Genomic DNA, 22,508 nt, shown 5'->3' on the forward strand with positions numbered 1-22,508 from the left:
GGACAGAGGGTAAGTAAAATGGAAAATGCATGGAAAGGAACATGGAAGATCCTCAAAGAACATTGCATTTTCAAGATCATATAACATCATGTAACATCAAAATGCATCTTACATGCATCTTATATTCCTGCCCTTACAGAAATACCACATGATTTCAACTTACATTTTATGTGTAACCATGTGAAAACATGTTTTGGAACACTACCCGTGTTCACATGTGAAATTCATGTGTTTTTTGCAAAAACACCCTGCAGTTCTACACTCAAGGATCTTAATAATGTTTTAAATGCACATGTATGATTGTGCATGTGTGATGGGTTGAAAACAAAGTCACTAAAAACAGACACCCATTTATTATTTATCCCCCCTAATTTTTTATGTATTTGTCTTAATGAATCTAAATGGTGTTTTCTACATACATTAGCGTTAGCAGTCCATCGGGCCAATAGATGGCACTGTTGCACTGTTGTAGCAGGAGAAACAGCAAGTTCTGGCCAAGCGCTCACCATTCTGCAGAATAAGGACCAGAACTTTACAGAGGTAAACTGTGTCGGTTCTTTTACTATTACAGGTATGTAACAGCACTTCAAACGTTCAAATATATACACAATATGTAATAACATGCTATTTAACAACTTTGTCCAGATATTATCAAGTTAGGAAAGGTTTTGTTTTGGCTTTGTGTCGAACTGAGTGAGAGAAGAAGGTGATTTACATTGAGTGAGAGTATATGTTAGCTTGATGCTTGCTGAGGTAAAAAAACAAAAAATTACGAGTCACAGAGACTATGTTTACTGAGTAGCTCACTTGTACTGGATTTTGTCTAGGATATTTTTTTATCAAGAATCCATTTGTTAGGGATTTCTGAGTTGGTTTTAGATGTTATTGGTTGTTTTGTGTAAAATTGTGCTCACTAGCTGGTAAACTGGCCGAGCACGCTCAGTCTGGTGGACTTTTAGTGCATACAGTGAGAGAGAGACGATTTTCTGGAGGTGCCACTATCTTAAAGCTGAATGTAATGTTGTCACTTTTCTATAGAGGTAGCGGTATATTGAAAAACATTCAGTTATTTATGGTTTCATATATAGGTGTTTCTATTGTATGAATGTGGAATACATTGTGGTTTTCATGTGAAACCATACACTAAGACAGGGTTATTTGAGGAACATTTTTGAATTCTGCTTTAGGTAAAGTGCATTTATGTTGTGTAATTTAAAGTGTGCACTTGTTTGATGTGAATATTTTCAAAGTACTAACAAGAAAATAGACAATTGAACAAGAGAAAAAAAACATTCTTCAGAATAAAGAAAGCGCCAGAACTTTGCAGACTAAACTTGTGTCCGTTCTTTTTACTATTGCAGGCCACCTCAGCTACACATGTACTCTGTCTGCACACGCATCCACGCATGCACATACACACGGACAAACACACACTAATGTTCTCTCTCTTGTGTTTGTCAGCAGTTCATCGTGGCCCTGTCGTTCGCCTCCTTCACCAAAGCTCTGTCAGGGACCTACATGAAGAGTGCCATCACTCAGAGAGACACTTTGACCTGTCCAGCTCTCTCATCGGACTCATAGACGGCAGCTTTGAGATGGGTATCAACAATAACATTGAGTTGCTTGAGAATTCATGTCGTAAAAACCAGATACAGACTACAGTATTATCCATTTTTTTTGTGGTTCAGTCAGAGTCTGCTCTCCAGTTTTATAGTTGTTCCTATTAATTGATTGACTGGCATTTGTCCATGACTCTACTGTCAAACCTCTAACATGGTTTTATTTGATGCTGTGTTGTTGCAACCTAGTATCCAAACTGATATGCCATTTTTAGTTGAAAAAAAACAGTGTTTATAATTTGCGATTCCTGACTACTGTAGTGTTGTGGTTTCTTGCAGGTAACCTGCTGTTCCTGGCTGTGGTCAGCCATTTTGGGGCGAAGCTGCACCGGCCCAGGCTCATTGCTATGGGCTGTTTCCTCATGGCTGTAGGATCCTTCCTCACAGGCCTGCCACACTTCTTCATGAGACGGTAAAACAACTGAAATACTGGTTAAACTTATACTTGTAGAGATACTCCAAATCGGAGGATAGTTTCACTTTAGAAAGAAAGAAATGTATCCAGTTGTTGATTAATTTCAGTTAACTTCGAACTAAAGTCTTGCGTAATTGGTCAGCTGCTAGATTATGTTTTGGGGCCATACATGTTAAGAGAAGGGATTAACTTGTTATGGCTGCAATCCTGTTAACGGGATAAGTGTCATCAACAACCGCTGAATAGCATAGCGCTACATTCAATAAATATTATAAAAAATATTTATATTCATGAAATCACAAGTGCAATATAAGAAAACACAGTTTAGCCTTTTGTTAATCCACCTGTAGTGTCAGATTTTGAAATTATGCTTTACAGCGAAAGCAATCCAAGCGTTTGTGTAAGTTTATCGATCGCTTGACAAAACATTAAGTACACTTTGCATCAAGTAGGTCGGTCACGAAAATTAGAAAAGCAATTAAATGTATCGTTTACCTTTGATGATCTTCGGATGTTTTCACTCACGAGATTCCCAGTTACACAACAAATGTTCCTTTTGTTCCATAAACATTATTTTTATATCCAAAACCCCTCTGTTTGTTTGGCGCGTTATGTTCAGAAATTCGCAGGAAAGAGCGGTCACGACAACGCGGACAAATTCCAAATAGTTTCCATAATGTCCACAGAAACATGTCAAACGTTTTTTATAATCAATCCTCAGGTTGTTTTTAAAATATATAATCGATAATATATCAACCGCAAATGTCTTTCACAGTAGGAGAGGGAAAAGCAATAGCTGTCCAAAATCTGTTGCGCGAGCAAAACTCATGTGACCACTTGAAGCAATGTTATCTTTCTGGCTCATTTTTCAAAATAAAAGCCTGAAACTATGTCTGAAGACTGTTGACACCTTGAGGAAGTGATAGGAAAAGGAATCTGGTTGATATCCCTTTAAATGGAGCAAAGGGAGGCTATGGAACATGGAGTTTTCAAAATAGAAGCCACTTCCTGTTTTGATTTTCCTCAGGGTTTCGCCTGCAATATCAGTTCTGTTATACTCACAGACAATATTTGGACAGTTTTGGAAACTTTAGAGTGTTTTCTATCCAATACTAATAATAATATGCATATATTAAGAACTGAGACTGAGGGGCTGGTCGTTTACAATGGGCACCTTTTCATCCAAGCTACTCAAAACTGCCCCTGCAGCCATAAAGAGTTTGGACAACAAAGGCAAGGTATTGGAGTGGCCATCACAAAGCCCTGACCTCAATCCTATTGAAAATGTGTGGGCAGAACTGAAAAGGCGTGTGCGAGTAAGAAGGCCTACAAACCTGACTCAGTTACACCAGCTCTGTCAGGAGGAATGGGACAAAATTCACACAACTTATTGTGGGAAGCTTTTGGAAGGCTACCCATAAAGTTTGACCCAAGTTAAACAATTTAAAGGCAATGCTACCAAATACTAATTGAGTGTTGGTAAACTTCTGACCCACTGGGAATGTGATGAAAGAAATAAAAGCTGAAATAAATCATTCTCTACTATTATTCTGACATTTCACATTCTTAAAATAAAGTGGTGATCCTAACTGACCTAAAACAGGTGATTTTTACTAGGATTAAATTTCAGGAATTGTGAAAAACTGAGTTTAAATGTATTTGGCTAAGGTGTATGTAAACTTCCGACTTCAACTGTATATATGTATATACATATAAACTCAGCAAAAAAATAAATGTCCTCTCACTGTCAACTGCGTTTATTTTCAGCAAACTTAACATGTGTAAATATTTGTATGAACATAACAAGATTCAACAACTGAGACATAAACTGAACCAGTTCCACAGAAATTTGACTAACAGAAATTGAATAATCAAAATCAGTGGTCAAAATAAAAAGTAACAGTCAGTATCTGGTGTGGCCATCAACTGCATTAAGTACTGCAGTGCATCTTCTCCTCTTGGACTGCACCAGATTTGCCAGTTCTTGCTGTACCATGTTACTCCACTCTTCCACCTAGGTACCTGAAAGTACCCAGACATTTCTGGGGGGAATGGCCCGAGCTCTCACCCTCCGATCCAACAGGTCCCAGATGTGCTCAATGGGATTGAGATCCGGGCTCTTCGCTGACCATGGCAGAACACTGATATTCCTGTCTTGCAGGAAATCATGCACAGAACGAGCAGTATGGCTGGTGGCATTGTCATGCTGGAGGGTTATGTCAGGATGAGCCTGCAGGAAGTGTACCACATGAGGGAGGAGGATGTCTTCCCTGTAATACACAGCGTTGAGACTGCCTGCAATGACAACAAGCTTAGTCCGATGATGCTGTGACACTCTGCGCCAGACCATGACGGACCCTCCACCTCCAAATCGATCTCGCTCCAGAGTACAGGCCTCGGTGTAACGCTCATTCCTTCAACGATAAACGTAAATCTGACCATCACCCCTGGTGAGACAAAACTGCGACTCGTCAGTGAAGAGCACTTTTTGGCAGTCCTGTCTGGTCCAGCGACGGTGGGTTTGTGCCCATAGCTGACGCTGTTGCCGGTGATGTCTAATGAGGACCTGCCTTACAACAGGCCTACAAGCCCTCAGTTCATTCTCTCAGTTTATTGCAGAAGGTCTGAGCACTGATGTAGGGATTGTTCCTGGGAAACATGGGAAACAGTGTTTATACCCTTTACAATGAAGATCTGTGAAGTTACTTGGATTTTTAGGAATTATCTTTGAAAGACAGGGTCCTAAAAAAGGGACGTTTATTTTTTTGCTGAGTTTATATATATATATATATATATATTTACAAATTCACCACATTCATGATTCTATATTTGAATCAAAAAGCTTTAATTTATGTTCACCATGTGCTGATGTGCTCAGCACTGTCAACAGACCCCATTATGACATCACAATGTAACGGAAGCCTTGCCATGATATCATTGCTGGTTCCATCTGACAAGCAACATTTAATTTCCACTCATTTCATGATAGATCTCTCACAGAGATAGGTTAAGTTCTTATTTTGAGAGTGTTAATATTTATCATCAATGGCTTATCGAGGGAGAAAATCAAGTGAGTTTGACAAACTCCAGAAGGAGAACTCACAGATGAAGAGCGTCATCGAACACCTGAGGAAGCAAAACATGGCTTTAAACCAACACGATGACCAAGACAAGTTTTCAAGTTTTGTAAGGCTCATCAGTTTTTCAAACGTTTTTCCAAAAATATCACTGTTTATTTTGTGGTTTCATAGACATACAGTAGGCCTACATCCATAAAATCTTTAGCTTAAAAGTTTTTTATGACACACTGGAGAAACTATTTTGCCTACTTCACTTCTGCCATACATTTCATACTGTCCCATTGGGATCCAGGGCTATCAGGAGAGCTACCCAATCCCAGAGGGCCATCGTGGCTTCATCAGTGATGCCAGACTTCTGCAGATGCAGAGAGCTGAGAGAGAGGCCATGGAAGCAAAGCAAAGAAAGATAAGTGCTATCCATGAGAATTATGTCTGGACTGCTCTCATCGGGGTTGGCAGCACCTTCGCGCACCACTTCGTCCCCTCTATTCAGTGCATTCCACGGCCGAAAGCTCCACCGAAGCCTTTGCCACGAAGGCTTGAACACATAGCTCTGGCCCCACTGAAGAACGTGGTGGGAGTGGACGGAGCCCAAGTTCGACCTGGATCTCACTCTCTGGAGTCCATCCAGGTAAATAAATCATTCAGCAGCAGTAGCGTGTGGCCTGTTCCCGTCCCTCCCACTGGAGCTCCCTCCAAGAGGGGCAAGAAGAAGAAGGCCAGGCGGGGAGTCAAAGCCCTGAAAGTCCAGTCGGATCAGGGCTGTGCTGACAACAACGGACCCATTGACCTGATGGAGGAGGTGAGGGACATCGAGCCTCACCTGAAGGAGGAGGCCTGGAAGGTAGGATGGACTTAGAATTTATTGTAAATGTGAAAATTTGCAGTTCAGAATTATACTTGGACTGATAAATTGCCAAAACAGATAGTGGTTCCATGTCTTAAAATCAAATCAAACTTTATTTGTCACATGTGCCGAACACAACAAGTGTAGACCTTACCGTGAAACCAACAGTGCAGTTCAAGAAGAGTTAAGAAAATATTTACCAAATAAATAATAAAGTAAAAATAAATAAATAATAAAGTAAAAAATAATAATAATTAAAGTAACACAATGACATAACAATAACGAGGCTAAATACAGGGGGTATCGGTACCGAGTCAGTGTGGGGGGGTACAAGTTAGAAAGGATACTCTCTTTTTGACAGCATGATAGAATAGATCCTAGAAATCAGGATCTCTCTGTGTATTAGTTTATGTATATACTAGTTCTATATGTATTTCTATGATGGGAGCATTATTTTCTGGTCTACGCCAAAGGGGGTACATGAGGTGAAGGCCATGGGCAGGAGAAGTTTGGGCTCGGCCATGTCCACGGGGGAAATAGCCACCAGCTCTCTGGGAAGCCTGAGCTCAGTGGATATGAACACCCCTGCGGAGCTCCGTGACTACTTGGATGTTGGGACCCCGGTCAAGTTGCGTGACAGCCCACCCAGGCCTGCTCCCCCTCCTACCAAGCCCAGGAGCAAACAGCCTCGGCCTATAAGGTTCCTTAGCCTGCCAAAGGCTGCCACCGGCTCAGGTCAGTCCCTCTCATGTACTCACACTAATGTAAATTAGACAGGGAGATGAAGCTAGGTAGATTGATAGAAAAACAGTAGGAAGGGAAGAGACACAAATGGCTTTAGCCCAGGGCCACACTTGATTTGCCTGTTTCACAGTGAGATAACCTTTACTCAAGGCTAATTGGACCCTGCTTCTGAGCAGGGAGAGCACCAAAAATATATGTGCTAAATTTAAAATGATATCATAATGAACTAGTGTTAAAAGCTACAAACAGATATGGAAATGAGTAAATACATAAATAAGATGTCTGCTGTCAACCCATAGACAATAAGGCAGCCAGTGAGCCAAAGGGCCAAATAAAGAACCAGGCCAGATTGCAGCCCCTGTCCAACCCAGAGCAGGCCCTGACTAAGACCTTCAAGCTGCTCCACTCTGCTTCTGATGACTGGTGAGCATTCACTGTAGACAAGACCAATGGAGCTAGGCTAAAGGAAGCACAGTGTAGTGTCCTTGGAAATGTAGATTTGAGCTACAGAGCGTAGAAACTTCTGAAATTAAGAGACCAGAGTCCTAATTTGATGAACATCATTATGTTTTTTGAAAATGTTGTGTAAAATGCTTACGTTCTTTCACTGAATTGCAGGGAGAAGAAGATCGAGGGCTTGACCTCTCTCCGTGTGATGGCTCAGAACCACATGGACATACTGATGCCTAAACTCCATGATATCTGCCTTGCCATTATAAATGAGGTAGCTGTATTCATTCACTGCCCTATTCATCTGCACAAATCTGCTACATTTGGAGAACAAGTCAAATTATTGTGTCATGTTTCTGATGTTTGTGGGTTGTACAGCTCAACATTAATAGCTGGTCCTGTGTGTGTTATTATGATTCAGGTGAAAAACCTGCGCTCTGCAGTGTCCTGTGCTGCCATGGCCACACTGGGTGACATGTACGTCCACCTCCAGAGGGCCATGGACAGTGAGGTGGAGGGGACGGCACGCGTGCTGCTGCACAAAGCCAGCGAGGCCAACGCCTTCATCCGGCAGGGCGCCAACTTTGCCCTGGGTCACATGGTGCAGAGCTGCACCCCTACACGTGTCATGAATGCCCTGCTGGTCGGTGGGCTGAGGTAAAGAGGGAGAGGGGTCAATTAACACTCACTAAGGGGTAGATCCGGACTTCCACAAATTGTCCCATTATCCAAACCTCGAAATTGAGAAGATTGAAATACTGCTAGTTTTTAATTAACTGCCTTTTTCATCAGCATGCTAGGTTATTCCACAACACTTCCGGCAGCAACTCACCCCAACGCTAGACGTCACATTTTAATGGAATCACATTTTTTTGTTATGTCTTATACTTCCTTGTGTTGTGTACTTCTTATTTTACCATTGCGTTATTTAGATTATTTTTAGCCATTGGTGGAGAGGTACTGTCTACTGATGTGTGCTAGCCTTTGGGGAGTAACAAGTCATTTATAAAGTGTATTTATAGTGAACAGATTAGGGGCTATTAGTGAGGCACTGAGGTATTAGTAAGTGCATGTACTCACATTCATAAGTGCACTCTTTAATAAATACACCATTCGTGACATTTATAAATACATTTATATTGTACATTTATTTATGTATGTATATAAATGGTGAGTCAAACCATTAATCAACCATTAACAACCATTAACAACAACCATTAACAAATGCCTTGACAATAACTCCTTTATAACTGGTTTATAGTACATTAGTAGTACATTATTAATAATTTACATATTGTGATCATACTATGATCAAACACCTTATTAATTATCTGATAAATCATGAACAAATCATTTAAAATAGCGTTTATAAAAGTGTAAATAACTATTTATAGATTTCCTATTGACATTTACAAATGTAGGATGGTAAGTATGGTAAGTAAACTCTTTACAAACAGTTTATAAATGGTATATTAAGGGACCTTAATATAAAGTCTTACCGAACATTTTGATCCATCGATGAGACTTCATCAATACAATCCATTATCATTCATCTCCTAACTCATGTATCTCTATGACATGTAACTGATGTGCTCTGTTTTTCCTTCCTCAGCCACCGTAACGCTGCGGTGAGGAGCTCCACTGCTCAGCACCTGGAGAGACTGGCTGAGGTCATGGGGACGGCTCATCTCCTGTCGGGGAAGAAAGACCTCACTGACCGTTTCTTGATTGCCGTCAGTAAACTGGCTGTGGACCCTTCACAGGAAGTCAGGTGGGAAGTTCCTCCTGTAAAGTAGCTTGCTTCAACATAACAGTTAAGGCCGGGATTCAATCCATGGCTCGCTATAGCACTAGATCGCCAACACTGCAGCTTTTAAAAGTAATTTAGTCTTGAGTCAACATCTGCAACATTTTCCACGAATACAAATTGAAATTGCCTTTGAAAGCCACATTGTCGTCTGTCTACACATTGTCGTCTGTCATGGATTGAATTGCAGATTTTAGGTATTCCAAAACAACCACAGGTTCTCTTGGAAGGAAATGGTAACTGAAAACAAAAAGGAAAAATTATAAACACAAATAAGTGCTACGTGGCATAGGACAATCCAAGTCCAGGCACACATGTGGGTTTGAATGTTAAAAAGCCAAAAGCTTAGCCGGGATGTTTGGCCAGCAGGGATATTCTTCTCCCATCGCCAACTAGCGACCTCCTGTGGTGGGCTGGGTGCAATGCACGGACACGGTCGCCAGGTGTATGGTGTTTCCTCCTACACATTGGTGCTTCCAGGTTAAGCTGGCATTGTGTCAAGAAGCAGTGCGGCCTGGCTGGGTTGTGTTTCGGAGGACGCACGGCTCTCGACCTTCGCCTCTCCAGAGTCTTTACGGGAGTTGCAGCGATGGGCAAAGATTGTAACTACCTATTGGATACCACGAAATTGGGGTAGAAATTACAAATGAGTCCAAATATTCAGTAACTGATTCAGTTTCCTTCCTTCTGTTTGGTGCCTAATGAAGACAACCCTACTTGATCACAATGGTCGGTCTGAGCCAAGTACTGTGCAGATTCGCTAAGATTTTCATAATAACAAACGGTTAATACCCTGTTGTTATATTGTTCAGATGATTCGTAGATCAGGTAATGCGGTGCATTGCTCAAACTGACCCTCTTGCAAATTCTACCTAATGTATGTCTGATTTTTTTCTCAGGTTGCCATCAATTGAGTACTGTTTTTAAACACAGACAGCAGAAATGATTTGATATGTTGCACGTTTAAGATGATATTAATATCTTTGTCCACAGGCATCATGGTCGCAATATCTTGTGCAACATGGCCACCAATGGCGACTTTCCTAAAATGTGGGACAAATTCACTCCGAGGAAAGAGAGAGAATCCTTGAGGGAGGTCATCTCAAAGGTTAACCTCAAAGAAAGGTACATTCTCTCTGGATGATTAGAAGAAGTGTGACAAATGAGCTGATATGATTACAGAAATCCAATCCCACAGGGCACAGATATCAGATCAATGTCTAGTTTTAATTTAAATTTGGGAACTCAACCAAAATGTGAAATCAACCAAAGATGCTGGTTAAAGTTGGGTGAAAAAATCCATTTGAGTTTTCAGCGTTGATTCACCGTCATCACATAGATTTTCTTGTTGTTGAAATGAGGTGGAAACGTGTATTCAACCAGTTTTGGCCCAAAGGGATGAATTTAATATACTTGTCACAACTCTTACCGAAGGTGGCTCCCCTTCCTGTTCGGGTGGCGCTCGGCGGTCGCCGTCACCGCCCTACTAGCTGCCACTGATTCTTTCCTCCCCCTCCTTGTCTGTTTATTGGTTACACCTGTTGTGTATTTGCTGATTAGTTGGGCTTTATTAGCCAGCCGGCCCGCCTGCTCTTTGTGCGGGATTGTTTTGTGTAATTTGTGTGCACGTCTGTGGGTTACGTGTTTCCCATTTCGTGGGTTTTGCTGGACAGTTTAAGTCCCCGTGTTTGGGGCGTTGTTTTGTTGTACGCCCTGTGTGTTCGGGGTTGGCTTATGTTCGCTGTTTTGTGCATTCAATTAGCGCTACCCTGAACTCGCTGCTCCCTGCGCCTGACTTCTCACCCACTACACCCAGAACGTTACAATACTGTAAGATTATATCTTTCTGTCTTTTCTCTTTTTCAACAGGAATATCTGAATCATCCCTGTAACGGCGTTCTTCGTTTGTTGAAAGAGAGTCGGAACGAAATGCAGCGTGGTGGTTACTCATGTCTTTAATGAAGAAGATAGCGATACATGAAATGACTTAAATAAATACAAAACTACAAACGGAACGTGAAAACTAATTACAGCCTATTTTTTTAATTTTTTTATAAAAATTAATTTATTATCATCAATACCATTCATTCTTTACAACTCATAATTTACATACATACTCAAATAATGGTATTTTTAATTAAATTAATTAAATTAAACTAAACATAAACCCCAAACAAAACCTCAGGGGAGCATCTTCCCTCCCCGTCACCCTACAAAATACCTTCCCCTATCTCCCTGTCCCTAATCTATCCTCTTACAAATCTAAATGACACCCAGCCCTAAACCCCCCTTCCACCTCTCCCGAGCAGCATGCTGCCCCCACTTCCTCTCCTCCCTCTTCATCCTCCCCCTCAAATCTCCTTCCACTCTCCTCACTATCCCTTCCACCCCCCAATCTCTCCCTGTCTTCTCCATGTTCAGCCTTGCTTCCCACAGCCCCGTTTAAAGAGACTAATGAGAAGCCAGAGCAGAAACCTGTCCCTATCCGTCCCTCTCGCTCTCCCTACACCCCTCTCTAACCTGGCCCACGTCAATACAAAATCCCCCTTTACCAAACCTAACAACACCCGTGCCCTAGCCCATACTACTCCAGCAAAGGCACAGTCCCAAAAGACATGGCGCCTCCCTGCCACAAGAGGATCTTGGACAGGTGGGGGATTGCACTAAACTCTACCGGTACAAGATGGAACGTACCGGCAAACACTTATGAAGGCTCAACCAATTCAGGTCCTTGAGCCTGTTGTCCAGACCCCTCACCTGCACTCCCTCCCAGACCACTTCCGAGATGCCTACTACAGGCGCCGGACTCTCTGCCTTTCTGACCTCCTCGTACAGGTGCCTATGATCTAAACCTACTCGGGCAACTTCAACCTCTGGGTGCGCACGCAGCCACTTGGCCGCATGACCAAAGTGCCACGGCAGTTGTTCCGCCCGAGGACCCGTGTTAGACCACACCATTATGCTTCTCGCCTGATACGAGAAAAATACCCGCAGGAGGTAACCGGACGGGTGTATCACTGGCTGAGCAAGCTCCGTTAACAAGAAAGAAACAAAAATTGTGTCCAGCTTGAGGGGGAAATGTGGTACCCCCCTACCTCCCTCCCCGATGGGACAGATCATGCGTGCCCTGGCGACCCACTCATACCTGCCACTCCACATAAACTGAAACACAAGCTTCACTAGAGGCCTTCTCAGACAAGCCGGCAATGGGTAGATGTATGCCAAATACAAAAGCGACGGCAACACATCCACCTTTAGGACCAGGACTTTGCCCATAAAAGACAAATACCTAGCTTTCCACATTGCTAGCTTCCTCTGTACCACTGCGATACGCATGTTCCAGTTTAGCGTCGCTGAGCCGGAGGTCTCAAAATGGAGCCCGAGAATCCTCAGGGCCCCCTCACAGAGAGATAACACCCCAGGCACATCCGTTCTACCGTGCCATCTTCCGAAAAACTTGACGGAAGACTTTGCATGGTTCAGAACTGCTCCCGACGCTCGAGTGAAATCCCCAAAGATGGCAAGGAACCTTGTCAGGCACGAGTCTTTGCACAACAACAAGGAAGTGTCGTCGGCGTACTGCGTCATCTTAACACGCAGTCCACCACTTCCAGGGATCAGCAGACCTTCCACCCCTGTGTCTGCCCTAATGGCAGCCCCCAGAGGCTCCATGTACAGAACGAAGAGGAGAGTCGAGCGTGGACGAGAGGTCAAAAACGACACCCAAGTGACTATTTACACTAACTCGGCACCCCGCTCCGACATATAATGTACGAACCCATCCTATAAACTTCTCCCCAAATCCTAATCGACCTAACACTCTGAATAAAAAGGATCTATTCACGCGATCAAAGGCTTTCGCCTGATCTAGCGCTGCTACCATAAAAGGCAGTCCTCTATCTTCAACCCAAGCGATGGAGTCCCTGATTAACTGTAGGTTCCATCTAATAGAGCGTCCTAAATCTGTATTAAAATCCCCCCCTATCACTAATTTCCTATTTGTGACACACAGGGGCGTCAGACAATCCACCATCTCCTTCCTGTCTGCCACCACCTGTGGCCCATACACCACCACTAATCTAAATTTACAATCCCTTATCGTGACATCCACCCCTATAACCCTCCCCTGCATTACCACAAATGAATTCTCCACTTTAACCTCCCTGTGCCCACACAAAATCCCTACCCCCGATGAGTGCACCCCCCCTACACCCCAAAACGACTCCCCTTTGTCCCACTCCCTCTTAAATCTACTAACATCCCCTCCATCCCTCAGGTGAACCTCCTGTAAAAAACAAAAATCAAAACCCACACCCTCCAAATAACTAAAAAACACCCTCCTCTTAACAATATCTCTTAAACCCCTTACATTTAAACTAACGAAAGTAAAATTAGACTCCATGAAAAAAAAAAACATGTAATACACACAAATTTTAAACTCAGACAGAAAAAAAACAAAAACAGGAGACTCACCCGATGCTCCCCTGCTCCATATCTACCGGTGAGAACACCATCCGTAATCCCGACATCCCCCCTCTTCCTCCATCACACCATCCCAGGATGCAGGAATAGTGTTTGGCTTCGGGGTGCCCTGCACCCTGGGTCTACCCCCACAATCCTCCCCCTCCCCAGTGTTGCAGCTGGTTTGGAAAAAAATTGGGGAGGCTGAGTCCCCAAACAAAGATCTCCCCACCTCCTCCTATACCCAGTCCTGAGTCTTGTTAGGTGTGTCCCCACCCAAATGAAGTTGAGAGTCTTGGGAAACCAGCAGCAACCCAGAGGTTTCTCCCACCCCCATCACTCTCTTGGCTATCCCCTCCCCCTCACTGTCGGCCAATCGCACCCTCCTCTTCATTCTCTTCTTTGGTGATGGCGGCAGTGGAGAGATACCACCCCCCCCGCCAGCTCCTCCACCATACCCCTCATCTCTTCCACCATGTCACTTTCCCCCAGTCCACTTGCTCTTCCACCGTCTTCTTCTCCACCACTCCTCCCTCGCTTTCTTCTCTCTCATGCTCCTCCACTCGGTTGCCTTCTTCCACCGCTTTTCCTGGTTCTCCTACTCCCGTGCCTTCCGTTTCCTTCTCTCTTCCATCCGCCGCTTCTTGCTCCTCTTCCTTCCTTGTGGCCTTCCCCTCTGGACTTGTATTCTTGTCATGAGGCGTGTTTCCTTCCCCTCCTCTTCTTCCCCCATCCCCCGCTCCTGCTCCCCCCCCAGCCGCAGACGCATATGACCTCTGACGGGCCGGGCACCCCGCCACAGGTGTGCTGACGAGCCACACCCATGGCATGTCTTAGGCTTGTCACAATCCCTCGCCTCGTGATCCTCAGATCCACAAAATCTGCATTTTCTCATGCTGCACGAGGCGAAAATGTGACCGTAGGCCATACAGCGCCTACAAAATGGGGGCTGACGTGCATAAAACAATGTCCCCCTGTCAGCCCCAAGGGAGAACATAGCAGGAGGATGGAGGTAGCCACCATGTCCCTTTGGGTCCTCCCTGAGGAGGGCCTGGAAACCTCTCCTCCCATTCCAAAACCCAAGGGAGTCTTTGAGGTGCCTAGCTGAGGAAACGTTATCCATGTATCTCCCCAGAAAAGCCCTCACCTCTTCATCCTTAACGTAAGGGTTGTAAATGTTAACAGTTACAACCCTAAAGTTATTCTTCGCCAGACTTGATATTTCGTAGTGGCACATCGGCCTCTCACCTCCCACTGCTCTTGCCCTTCTCAGGATATCATCATGTTTTTCTTCCGTATATAGCGCGACGTCGTATGCTCCCTCCAACGAGTTGCCTTGGAAACAAAACACGTCCTTCACCGTCAGCTTTAGAATCCCCATCAATATAATCCTTCCAAAAGATTCTCGTCCTAAAGGCTCCAACTCCTTTTCCTTCCAAGCAAAACGAATCGTGTTAGCCAGCCCAATCCCAGGGACCGACCGTGATGATGTATTTAGCACCATCTCCGCAAGGAGAATGGCGCTCGTACTCTTCTTCTTCCAATACAAGAAAAAAAGAAAATCCAAAAGTGACCGAGTCTGCCTGGTGAACACTAACACAGAGACAGGAACAATCACCCACGAAATACACAGTGAAACCCAGGCTACCTAAATACGGTTCCCCATCAGAGACAACAAGAATCACCTGACTCTGATTGAGAACCGCCTCAGGCAGCCAAGCCTAAACTAGACACACCCCTAATCAACCACAATCCCAATGCCTACAAAAACCCCAATAAGACAACACAATAAACCCATGTCACACCCTGGCCTGAACAAATATATAACGAAAACACAAAATACAATGACCAAGGCGTGACAATCCCCAACTTGACTATATATTTGTATCTAAATATTTGCACATTTCCCAACTTGACTATTATCCCCTCCAGTCCCCAAACTCCAATATTTTGGCTCATTCTAAGAAATTTGACACTATCATCCAAACCCCCATGTAAATGCATCTTTAAACTGCATTGACTCCTTGTCCAAGTCCTGAATCCACTATAAGGCAATATGAACCACATTCAAAGCACTAAATTACCTGGCTGTGCTGCTGCTCCAGTTTCAACTGTTCTCCCTGTGGCTATGGAACCCTGACCTGTTCACCGGACGTGCTCCCTGTCCCAGACCTGCTGTTTTCAACTCTCTAGAGACAGCAGGAGCGGTAGAGATACTCTCAATGATCGGCTATGAAAAGCCAACTGACATTTACTCCTGAGGTGCTGACCTGTTGCACCCTCGACAACCACTGTGATTATTATTATTTGACCCTGCTGGTCATCTATGAACATTTGAAGATCTTGGCCATGTTCTGTTATAATCTCCACCCGGCACAGCCAGAAGAGGACTGGCCACCCCTCATAGCCTGGTTCCTCTCTAGGTTTCTTCCAAGGATCTGGCCTTTCTAGGGAGTTTTTCCCTAGCCACTGTCCTTCGACACCTGCATTGCTTGCTGTTTGGGGTTTCAGGCTGGGTTTCTGTACAGCACTTTGAGATATCAGCTGATTTACGAAGGGCTATAAAAATTTATTTGATTTGATTTGACAGACCCCATACTCATCGCTAGAGATCGAACTTCAGACTCCCTCCAAAACCACTGAACCCCTCAACACACCAAAAGAGATTACAGTGCACACCCTTAGAGGGAGCCGGAACAGGATAACTCCCTCCAAACTCACAAAGACACAAAGGAGGAGGAACTATCCAACACCCAGGGAGAGAGAACGAGTGACCTTAGTCGAACACAGTCAGAAAGAGGAGGTGGAAGAGGCATTAGATAGAGGAGGAGGTTACCCCAGAGGCCATTCCTCCTGTTCATGTGAGCAAGAAAGAGCAGAAGGCCACAGCAACATCCTCTGGAAAGGGAAAAAAGAGGAACAGAATGAAAACAAATGCAAACCGTAGCTTCTTAACACTGGCCAGTTGAAAGGTTCTACTAAGATGTCATGACAAACGGCACCTGGCAGAGTGCTCTCTAAGTGTTACTCACCTGTCAGCTGGCAGAGTGGCGAAGACGGCCATCGTGAGAGTCCTTTCTTCAGGTGTGACGTCCACAACCTCCAGGAGGGAAGAGATGGGCTCTGCCTCTGTATTAGGGGTGATGTCCACCACATTCAGGTGGGAAGAAGCCGGGTCTGCCTCTGTGTTAGAGTTGATGTCCACAACATTCAGGTGGGAAGATGCCGGACCTGCCTCTGTGTTAGAGGTGATGTCCACAACATTCAGGTGGGAAGAAGCCGGATCTGCCTCTGTATTAGAGGTGATGTCCACAACATTCAGGTGGGAAGAACCATATGAACAATATGGAGAATGCATAGGCTGCAAGCCAGCACGACTATCACGCATCAACTATAGACGAGTTTCACTCACTACTGCAGTTTGGAGTTAGGTTGATGTTAGAGGCTACTGGAGGAAGTTATGGGGCTTACTTGAACTCTTTAAGGGAACATGAACCATCCTACTTCCTTGAATTATTAGAACCGGCCCGCAGACCGCAGCAAGCCGGCAGCCCGCAGATCTTTTACACGCACCAATACTACATTTCCCACAATGCAACGGTGGGTTTTTGAATGCAGTACTGTATTTTCAATATTTATTGGCACAGAAATGTAAAATTAACTTTCAGATACCCATCAAAAATGGCAAAACGGAAGGTGGACACTTTTCAAACAAGGTGGGAGTCGGAGTATTTCACAAAAAAACCTGTGTGTCTTCTGTGTGGAGAAAGTGTGGCGGTACTGAAAGAGTATAATCTGAGACGACATTATGAAACGAAACACGCGGACAAAAACAAATAATTTTAACAAAGGCTATTTTGTTTCTGTTCATGGTCTGCCTCCAGTTGTCCATCAATCTAAAAGAGCAGCTTGTGAAAAAGGGAAAAGATTTCATGCATATTTTTGTGGATGAGAGCACCGACATTTCTGACATTGCCCAGTTTTTCATCCGCGGAGTGGACTCCAAAACATTGTTTGAATCCACAACTTCGGGGCATGATTTGTTGAAGTTCATTGTAAATGAGATGGAGCTGCCTTGGGAAAAACTCCTGGGTTTGACAACCGACGAGCACCTGCGATGTGTGGACACAGGAGCGGACTGGTGGCGAAGATCCAAGAGGAAAACCTGTGCCTGACAGCTTATCATTGTATCATACACCAGGAAGCGTTGTGCGGTAAAGCCTTGAAAATGGAGCATGTAATGAGCATCATCACGCGCACAGTTAACTTTATCAGAGCCAAAGGTTTGAATCACCGCCAGTTCAAGGCATTTCTGACAGGAGTTAAAACTTATTGAGAATGTATGATTTGCCTTATCACACAGAGGTGCATTAAGCCATGCTTCAAAGATGTTTCGAGCTTTGTTCTTGGACAGCAAAGGGAAAGACACAACACAACTCCGAGACGAAATGTTTCTGTGTGAAATGGCTTTTCTGTGTGACATTACGAGTCATCTGAATGCAATGAACTTGCAGCTGTTTGGGATCATGTCATCTCTGATATGTACAGTACAGTGAAGGCATTTAAAACCAAACTGACTCTGTGGGAGACGCAGATGCTTTGAGCCACTTTCCCAGCTGCCAGACCATGAAAGAGAAGCTTCTTGCTTCCTCGCACAGTTGGCTGATAAAATAGGTATGCTTGTTTCATGGTTTGCTGACTTTGAAACAAAAAAGCAGGTTGGAACTGGGTAACCCATTTGCTGTTGACGTGAACCACCAAACCTTGGAGTTGATTTCCAATGCAATGATGCACTGAGGGCAAAATATGCAGTGGGTGCTGCGGAGTTCGCCCGCTCCCCGACACAATGCCCCAGCTGCGCATCCAGGCTGCTCAAACGTTGTCTATGTTTGGCAGCACATACCTGTGTGAACAACTTTTTCTTTGATGAACCTGAACAAAACATCACACAGAAGTGACTTACTGCTGAACACCTCCACTCAATTCTGAGGATTTCCTCAGCTCAGAGCCTTACCCCGAACATTGATGAACTTGTGGAAAAGATGGGACACCACCAAGTATCACCCTCAACCTCAAACAAGTGAACATTACTGTGCAATCACATTTTAGAGTTTTTACTCAGTTCAAGTTTAAAAGTTAAAGTTTAATATTTGTTTTCACTGCATGTTACTTCTCCTTAAACAAAGTGTTGTTTTTGATTAATAGATTTTTGCACTTTATTTTATTGTATTTCAATCCAATTATATTTTTAAAATATTTCAGTTGAGTGGATGATAGAAAATTGCTATTATTGTTTTTTTCTTTGAAGTAAATTTAGCCCACTTTTGCTAAAATAGAAAATATAGGCTACTGATGGTGCCTTGAATACCGGTTTCTTTCATTTAATGTTCATGTTATGGGGATTTTTATATAAAGGAAATTTGTCTTTTGTGTCTGTTGAAAATTAAAGATTACTGACAGAGCCATAAGAAAATATTGCTTTATTTATCTGATCATATTGGAATATATTTGTTAGGTTTTCAGTAGGTTCAATTAGGTTCACTAGACTATATGTGTCATTTAAAAATTTTTCAATGAACATTCGAACAGTCCGGCCCTCGGCTTGTAGCTAAATTTTTTATTTGGCCCTCCGTCCATTTGACTTTGACACCCCTGCTTTAAGGGAACATGAACCTTTCTACTCTCCAATCAAATTCTACGCGATGGGTTTTTGAATGCAGTACTGTATTTTCATTGAAATGGCAGATTTTTATGATTTCACACAAAAATGTATGTAATACTTCCCACAAAGAAATAATTTTACTATTTTGTTTCAAATGGTCCCTCTGGCATGCATATTTTTGTATGATTAAAACATGTGTTTGAATCCCACTTCCTTGATTTTTTTGAAGTTCATTTTAGTCCTCCTCCTTGCATGTTTTGTTCCATACCTGTGCCTTGGAGAAAACAACTATAGCCCTACAAGTCTAATACGCTATACACACCAGCAGCCTACAGTGTTAACTTATTGAGAATGTATATCATTGCATTTAATATTCAAACTTCTTTTGAACTCTTCAGATCTTAACCGGATCAAACTGTAATGTTAATATATTACCCTAAGTCAAACTGGTTTTGGTGTCTTAGACACAAAAGGTTGTTTTCTCCTCATAGTAAAAACACTGTTTCATGGTTTGGATTAAAAACACTGGGTATTTGTTTTGAAGAACTTTGTGTTTTTTGAAAATACTTAGCTCTACTGCTGTCTGTGTAGAGGCCTGGTTAACAATGACAGGTGAAGTATTGTTGAAATCATGCTGCCTTGCTGCTCATTCCTTAAAGTACTATTACCAACGAATCCCTGTTTGTCTGTAGCCTTAGCTGTTCTTAACCTGTTCAACTCTTGACGCCCTCTAGTGGCATTTTATAAACGATGCATAATATTGTATACTGCCCTCATAAAGTACATGTCGGTCCTTACAGAAACATGCTTAGGGAAAGGGAAAGGGGAATACCTAGTCAGTTGTACAACTGAATGTATTCAACTAAAATGTGTCTTACGCATTTAACCCAACCCCTCTGAATCAGAGATGTGCAGGGTCTGCCTTAATCGACATTCACGTCATCGGCGCCCGGGGAACAATGGGTTAACTCCCTTGCTCAGGGGCAGAACGACAGTTAAGTACTGTTAGAAAGCTAAGAACTGTGGGATTCTGATAAGCGTCAGAAACAATGTGACTATTACAGAGCCTGAGATAGGGGGGAGGTCCCAATTGTCAGTTGTTGGGGAATAAGAGATTTGAAAGTCTCGGTTCAACATGAAATATGTAACCAATTACTCTCTTTAAGCATGTGCACATTTCCATAGGAACATAGCCATTTTAAAAGTGCGGAGTTTGTGCAACGTTTATCATTTGACAGGATATACACATGAGAAGAAAGCTGAAGTCTCTATCCATACATTGATCTAAATATTCCCTTGTCTGATTCCCAGTTCGTCCATTGGTTAGCAGTAGGAGATCACATGAGTTCTCTTAGCCACTTGAAACTAGTTGCGTCTGGATCCTGTCATTTCCTAATGAGCCGCCCCCAGGTGGTGAGGGTAGGCAACAATTTGTAACTGGATCCTGGACTTCCTGACAGGCTGCCCCAGGTGGTGAGGGTAGGCAACATCATATCCTTCATGCTGACCCTCAACACGGGGACACCTCAGGGGTGCCTGCTTAGTCCCTTCCTGTACTCCATGTTTACCTGCGGTCTCCAACACCATCATTAAGTTTGCCAATGACACGACTGTGGTAGGGCCTGATCACCAACAACGATGAGACAGCCTATAGGGAGGAAGTCAGAGACTTCAAAGAGAGTTTGGTATTTTTCCTGGAGGGCCACAATGTGTAGTAATCTTTGGCCAAACCAGGCACACTAGAGTCTATGGAGCGATATGATGTTGAATCTGAAATTCAGCTTATGTTGGCACTAATATCACTCCATAACATTCTAGCTTTTTGTCTTGGTTAATGCCTGGTTGGAAAAAATGAAAAAGACTGTAGCTCCTAAAGACATGATGGGCCACCACTTGGGTAGAAGCACTATATGGTCCTGTAGCCTACTTTGTCACATGTAAACAAGTTTAGGATGCCAAATGTTACCAAACATCCTATGCTTCCACTTTTTTATTTAACCAGGCAAGTCAGTTAAGAACACATTCTTATTTTCAATGACAGCCTGGGAACAGTGGGTTAACTGCCTGTTCAGGGGCAGAACGACAGATTTGTACCTTGTCAGCAGGGGGGTTTGAACTCACAACCTTCCGGTTATTAGTCCAACACTCTAACCACTAGGCTACGCTGTGGCTATGCTATGTTACGCTGCCGCCCCACTAGTCCCAGTCAAACTTATCTTGACCTTTATCAACCCTACTGCATATTCCCTTTAGCTTTCATTTCAATTTCATTTTATTGTACTTTGTTTGGGACGGCACAAGACACTTTAAAAATAAAATGGTGTATATTTTTGGTCTAGTGTTCAGTTTTCTCTATTGCTCAATACTGTATGCTATGCGCACACAGTTGTCTGTTGTAGATCTGGAACCACTGACAGAGTAGGGGAGTATCTGTGGCCACATGATAAAACACTAATCTGGCATCAGTAGTCTGAAAATAGGAGGAAACCAGTTGGACATATACATCAACATATGGTGGTTGACATTAATATGGTCAAAAACTCATCCTAGATGTCTCACACTTTTTGAATGAACTTGTGCCTTTGGCCAGGATCCAATTTTCCCACGGAGCTGGTGTGTGAAGGACCATATAAAAATCATCTGAATGAGGCTTATTCATGTTTCAGTGGGATTATAGCATAGTTGAATTCCATTTAATTTCCAATGAGTTTAAGAAATTAATGGAAAGCCATGTACTGATTGTATTTGTATGTTATGAATCGCTACTTGAATATGTACAAAAACAGTTAGTTGATTTTGTCAGGACCCGGTTACGAACCTGGGTCTCCGGAGTGAGAAACAGTCACTTAACCAACTGAGCCACAAATAGTCAGCAGAACCCAGAAGATGAGGCAGACACAGCAGTACTTAAGACGGTGTATTTAATAAAGTAAAAAGGAGAAGTCCTTCAATACAAAAATGGCAAATCCAAAAGGTGGTAGGAATAGCACAAAAAAGCCTCAAGAGATACTCAAAAACAAAAACAGAATTCCACAAGAGCATCCACCGGAATCGACAAGAATACACAGAACACTAGGGCTGGGTGCTAACATACAAACACAGAGCACAGAACTGAGGGAAACTAAGGGTTTAAATACAATCAGGGAAAACGAGGCACAAGTGCAAATAATAATGGGGAACATGGGAAAAAACATAAGGTCAAAAAGCACAATGGGGGCATCTAGTGACCAAAACCCGGAACAACCCTGGCCAAATCCTGACAGAATCCCCCCCCTAGGAACGGCTCCTGACGTTCCTACCAGCTCTCTCAGGGTGGAGGGCCCTGAACTGACGAATGAGGTCAGGGTCCAGGATGTCTTTGGCAGGAACCCAGGAGCGCTCCTCGGGACCGTAGCCTTCCCAGTCCACCAGATACTGCCAGGA

General features: G+C 43.4%; 1 protein-coding gene across 1 annotated transcript; it reads left to right on the top strand.

The window, feature by feature from the left end:
* The first annotated feature begins 505 nt into the window (after window positions 1-505).
* Window positions 506-7,423, top strand: LOC135533615 (uncharacterized). The gene is made up of 6 exons (XM_064960903.1): window positions 506-571; window positions 1,462-1,599; window positions 1,899-2,031; window positions 5,407-5,958; window positions 6,435-6,696; window positions 7,324-7,423. Exons 4-6 carry the CDS (start codon window positions 5,476-5,478, stop codon window positions 7,344-7,346), a joined length of 768 nt encoding a protein of 255 aa, XP_064816975.1. The 5' UTR covers window positions 506-571; window positions 1,462-1,599; window positions 1,899-2,031; window positions 5,407-5,475; the 3' UTR covers window positions 7,347-7,423.
* The last annotated feature ends 15,085 nt before the right edge of the window (window positions 7,424-22,508 follow it).

The sequence above is a fragment of the Oncorhynchus masou genome, unplaced genomic scaffold, assembly GCF_036934945.1.
Source record: "Oncorhynchus masou masou isolate Uvic2021 unplaced genomic scaffold, UVic_Omas_1.1 unplaced_scaffold_2512, whole genome shotgun sequence".
NCBI classification, from domain to species: domain Eukaryota; kingdom Metazoa; phylum Chordata; class Actinopteri; order Salmoniformes; family Salmonidae; genus Oncorhynchus; species Oncorhynchus masou.